Source organism: Neomonachus schauinslandi, chromosome 4 (genome assembly GCF_002201575.2).
Source record: "Neomonachus schauinslandi chromosome 4, ASM220157v2, whole genome shotgun sequence".
NCBI lineage: Eukaryota > Metazoa > Chordata > Mammalia > Carnivora > Phocidae > Neomonachus > Neomonachus schauinslandi.
Window position 1 is genome coordinate 30113898 of NC_058406.1, and position 6000 is coordinate 30119897.

General features: G+C 45.5%; 1 protein-coding gene across 1 annotated transcript in view; it reads right to left on the reverse strand.

Moving 5' to 3' along the window:
• The window catches only part of TRIT1 (tRNA isopentenyltransferase 1), a 45151-nt gene extending 41741 nt beyond the window's left edge, over positions 1-3410 (reverse strand). Inside the window, exon 1 of the mRNA XM_021684222.1 lies at positions 3237-3410. Coding sequence (XP_021539897.1) covers positions 3237-3410 — 174 coding nt within the window. The remainder of the gene's footprint in view (positions 1-3236) is intronic.
• Positions 3411-6000: the final 2590 nt, after the last annotated feature.

A 6000-nucleotide genomic window follows, 5' to 3' on the forward strand; every position in this document is an offset into this window, starting at 1 on the left:
TGGAGCACTGGGTGTTATACACAAACAATGATCATGGAACACTACATCAAAAACTAATGATGTAATGTATGGTGACTAACATAATAAAATAAAATTTTAAAAAAAAGATGTGCTGTTTTAATAAGGCAAGTCAACAAATACTTCATCAAATATTAAGGGTCTACCATATCATCAGCACTATATGAGGCACACTGACATGACCTATTTTACACCCAACAAGACCTCTGGCAACATCAACCTTATTAAAGAAACACTTCTGAGAGGGCGCCTGGGTGGCTCAGTCGTTAAGCGTCTGCCTTCGGCTCAGGTCATGATCCCAGGGTCCCGGGATCGAGTCCCACATCGGGATCCCTGCTCTGCGGGAAGCCTGCTTCTCCCTCTCCCCCTCCCCCTGCTTGTGTTCCTGCTCTCACTATGTCTCTCTCTGTCAAATAAATAAATAAAATCTTAAAAAAAAAAAAAAAACTTCTGAGAAATGGATAATAGCTATTACAGAGCTATATACAACACTCATGGCCAGAACCCACTAACTTACTTAAAAATAGATGTAAAATTGGGGCGCCTGGGTGTCTCAGTCAGTTAAGCATCTCCCTTCGGCTCAGGTCATGATCCCAGGGTCCTGGGATGGGGCCCCATGTCAGGCCTTCTGCTCAGTGGGAGTCTGCTTCGCCCTCTCCCTTTGCCCCTCCCCCCACTCATGATGGTGCACTCTCTCTCAAATAAATAAATAAAATCTAAAAACAAACAAACAAACAAACAGATGTAAAATTAAGATGATTTACTGGGAACATTCCCCTGACAAAGACTAATGTTTACTATATGAGAAAGATGGGGAACAGGGAACCAGTGGTGTGTTATTTTAAATGGGATGATCAGAGAAGGCTTCAGTAAGGTGACATCTTAGTAAAGACGTGCATGTAGAGAGAAAGCAAGCCACACGGTTAAATAGAGGAAGAAGTGCCACCAGGCAGAGGCTAATAAGTACAAGAGTCCTGAAGTGGGGTCATACCTGCTGCACTCTCCACCCACCCATAGACTTTCCCCTTGGATGTCCTATTGCTACTCCCCCTGTGCCCTGCCAAATCTTCCTGACTTCAGGCTCACCATACTCTCCCAGGCATACAAACCTGAATCCTGAGTCATATTATGTGCATTCTTCTTCTTTGAGCAATCAGTGACCAACTCACTTTAAGATGATAATACCTTCAAAAACGTTACATCTTGGGGCGCCTGAGTAAGCTCAGTCAGTTAAGCGTCCAACTCTTGATTTCATCTCAGATCATTATTTCAGGGTCCCGGGATCAAGCCCCATGGTGAGCTCTGCACTCAGAAAGGAATCTGCTTGAGATTCTCTCCCTCTCCCTCTATCCCTCCCCTGGCTCACTCAAGCACGCTCTCTCTCTCAAATAAATATATCTTTAAAAAAAAAAAGTTACATCTTTCCTTTCCCCTGCATTCCTAACACCCACCCCCAAATCCAATTCATCATGCATACTGTTCACAAATGAATGCTTCTTACACACTGCCTTCATCATGTTACTCATTCCCCATTCCATCCACAATATCTACAATACCTAATGAACATCCTCCTTTCATTGTCCTACATAACACTATGCTCAGTTCACCTTCTAAACCTTGATTCACGTTCCTTCTTTGACATAGCTTTTCTTCTTTCTTATCTATCCAAACTTCACCTTTCAAGTCCCTTTTCAAAGAGCTTTCCATGACTATACCAGTCTTCATTGATTTCTCCCTTTTCAGAAATTGTATGGTTTAGTATAAAATCTAACACTTGTAGTTTCTCTCCTCCCTACCCCATCCACCTTGCAAAGAGCATCATTAATATTACAGTTCAAACACTTTCTAACTGCTTTATTTCATGTTTAGCTGGACTAAAACTCCCTGAGGACAGGGATTATGATTTTCTCTCTCCAAAAGGGCCTTGCAGAAAATAGCCCCTATCATATTTTTAGCACTATGCACTATACATTGTATTAAGTGCTTTACATACTTTATCACATCAATCATCACAATTATGTTGTGTTATTGATATTCTTCTTCCTGCTTTACAGAAGAAACAAAGGCACAAAGAGGTCAGGCTGAAGTCACACATCTTAGAAAAGACAGGGCTGGGATTTGAGGTAAAGTCTGTCTCTCGAAGCTGACACAAAATAGAGGTTGCAAACCAACATTTGTTGAATTATCCTAATCATTTCATGTGTGTTGATGGTCATGTCACTCCAAATGAACTAATAAAGGTAGAAACCATGCCCAGAGATTTATGGGGTGCAATGGTGAGAAGGAATGCTCTTCCTTGCTGAGTACCCATCAGGTAGGTGCCAGACTCAGTGCCTCATTCACTCTGTAAAAACTCATTAACTGAAAATTATCTTCAATAAACAGTGTTTATAATTCCTCCATCACAGATTTACCCAAAATGTCACCCACTCTCAACCCGAGCCCAAATGCACCCAGGTGCCAGGTGTATTACACTCCTCGGCTTCCCTCTAACTCAAGGAAGAGGACAAAGCCTCCTGACTCCCATCAGCCAGTAGGGAGTTAAAAATCTCAACTTAAACATAACATTTACCAGGTGCCTGGCCCTGGCCTTCTTCAGGACCCTGCTCTTCATTCTAAAACTCACGCTCTCACTTATTAAGCACTACAGCCCTGTGAGGTAGGTGGCATTTTTTCCACTTTACAGATACATTAAGCTAACGTGGCCGACGGCAGATTCGGAACTAGAATGCAGGTCTCCTGAATATCCACCCTGTTCCATTCCCTCGGGAGCTACTCATAGATGGTAGCCGATTTATACCGGTGTCGCTGAGTACTCTAAATAGCAAAAGCTCTGCAATAATTTTCATGCAACAGGTATTTATTGGACGCCTGTCAACCCTATAGGTTCAAATGCCATCTCCTTCACTTATTCGCTATGTGACACGGAGAAAGCCGTTTCGTCTCCCTAGGTGAATTCCCTCAAGTGTCAATGGAGATGGTATCTACCAACAGCAACGTGAGAAGTAAATGAGATGAGGAAACGGAATCAATCGCCTGACATTATGTCTGGCACATGGTGGGCATCTAGTAATTATGGGTTCCCTTCACCGACCCACTCCGCCCCACAAGCCTCGGGGGTTCACTCACTACCACCATGCGACAGGGCATCCACTCGGCCAGAGGCCCGCAGGCGGCCTCTGGGTTTCGCAGGCCCGGGGCCAGCCGCACTATCATACCTGCATGGAGTCAGCGCTGACGATTTCGCCACCGAGCCGTTGGCCTAGCTGCAACGCCAGGGTGGATTTGCCAGTGCCCGTGGCCCCGAGAATCACTACAAGAGGCAGTGTTCGTGGCAAGGCCCGGAGCCCGGAGCCCACAAAAACTGCTCGTGCAGCCGCCGCCGCCGCCATTTTGAAGATATCTGCGCTTGCGCGGGAGCAGCTGTCCCCATGGCAACCGTCGGTGCGCCTGCGCATACCTGGGGCTCCGTGAGGAGGATGGGGGGAGGGGCGAAACGAAGGTTTCCAAGCTTGAGAAGCTCCCGACGTGACTGCCATCAACTAGCTGGTGTCAGAGCCTCGACGATCTCCTCTCTCCTTTTTGTTTTTTTAACAACTGATAATCAATTTATTAAAGAGATCGATTTTTTAAAACTATCTCCTCCCTTAAATGAGGGATGGCAGTCCTATCTCAAGTCTATCCCCGTTATTCTTTCTTTCATGGCACTCAGTTCTTTTCTTCATACCACTAATTACAATATAAAAATATATACTGATTTATTGTGTATTGCCTGACTTCCATTCCAGGCTGTTAGTTCCATAAAAGCAAGGAACAGATTCTGCCTAGGTCATTGCTGTATCTCCAGTGCCTAGCACAGTGCCTGATACAGAACAGACACCCAATAATTATTAAATGGAGAGGAGAATGGTTTGCCTATCTAGTGCTGGAGACAGTGAGCTAAATGTGCGGTGTTCTCCATGATCAGATCTGCCCAGTTCTCAGGCAAGGGCGACTGCTCTAACATTTTTATCCCAAAACGGAAACCCAGGCACAATCAGAAGGCAGGACAAAATTTTCCATCTCTTTGGTGAAGGGATGCAAGAAATAGGTTGAGAACAGAGAAAAGCAAGTAAACAACCCACAAAATATGAAGGAAAAATAAGGAAGGCAGAAAGGATAAAGGTGTAGTAACCTTCAGATTAAAGTGCAGACCAGATGACCGAAATTCAGGAAACCCCACAACCTTTAAGAAAGGGCTTTAGGGTGCCTTGGTGGCTCAGTCGGTAAGCATCTGCCTTTAACTCAGGTCATGATCCTGGGGTCCTGGGATTGCACCCCACAAACAGGTTCCCTGCCCAGTGGGGAGTCTGCTTCTCACTCTTCCTCTCCCTCTGCCCCTCTCCCCCCCACTCAGGTTCTCTCTCTCTCTCTCTCTGTCTCAAATAAATAAAATAAAATCTAAAAAAAAAAAAAAAGAAAGAAAGAAAAAAGGGCTTTGAAATCAGAGAGACCTGGGTTCAAATCCCAGCTCTGCTACTTATCAGCTGTTGCCTGACCTCACACAATTAACTTTACCTCTTAGCCTCAGTTTTATCATGAAATACCTCTCAGGATTGTCATAAGGATAAATTGAAGTTATATCCAAAAAGTACCTGCTACAATATCCTAGCACAGAACGGCCACCATTTGTTTAACGCTTTGTATTATTATAATGGTAACACCCCATCTGCCTCACTAAAGAGTTAAGAGCAGGGGCGCCTGGGTGGCTCAGTCGTTAAGCATCTGCCTTCGGCTCAGGTCATGATCCCAGGGTCCTGGGATCGGGCCCCGCATCGGGCCCCGCATCGGCCCCGCATCGGGCCCCGCATCGGGCCCCGCATCGGGCCCCGCATCGGGCCCCGCATCGGGCTCCCTGCTCCGCGGGAAACCTGCTTCTCCCTCTCCCACTCCCCCTGCTTGTGTTCCCTCTCTCACTGTCAAATAAATAAATAAAATCTTAAAAAAAAAAAAAAGTTAAGAGCAGCAGCTTAAGAGCAGAGAAATTTTCAGTACTGTGTAAAAGTACCTAAATATATATTCTACTAACCCCTTGTTAGACAATTTAAGAGTTAATTTCTCGGGCGCCTGGGTGGCTCAGATGGTTAAGCGTCTGCCTTCGGCTCAGGTCATGATCCCAGAGTCCTGGGATCGAGTCCCACATTGGGCTCCCGGCTCAGCGGGGAGCCTGCTTCTCCCTCTGACCCTTTCCCCTCTCATGCTGTTTCTCTCTCGCTCGCTCTCTAAAAAATAAATAAAATCTTTAAAAAAAAAAAAAAAGAGTTAATTTCTTTCTCCCTGAGATTACTTGGCTCTGCCTAGCTCTCAGGTCATATCACCCGGATCCCTTGGGCCCAAGGAATTTACCCCTGGAAGTTTAGAGCATACGATAGGCCTGCCTGGAATAACTGCCAATACATTTTTCAATCACTTGGATCACTGCTGGCATAATGGCCACTCTTTGCAGACCCAGCCTAAACCTTGTAGGCACTTGTATTGTTTGGAGAACATCAGAACCCAGGGTACCCTGTACCTCCTTTTCTCAATCCAGTCTGCTTTGATCAAAAACCTGTTCTCTCCAATTTGTGGTACCCACCTGGGGCTGGTTTTAAAATCGCGATGTGTGGCCATATATTGGCAGACACTCTCACATGATGGTTGTTAACTGTAGAGCCTTTGCCTGGAGACTTTCGGAGGGTACGGTTACCATGACAACCACTAGAAAGATGGCAGGCAGGAAAAATGATGCAAATAAAGCAAAAGGGAGGCTAATTTCATGATGACAATCTGACCATGACAGAGTATGCCCACTCACAGATGGGAAAGCATTGTCCAAGTCATGACCAGGTGACTGTTACTAGAGAGAGAAAAAAAGAGGGGAGTGGAATTTACCACTGAGAGACCCAAAGAGGGAGAAGCTGGTTACCAAGGCAACTGGGGAGAAAGGAATGAAAAAATGGGGCT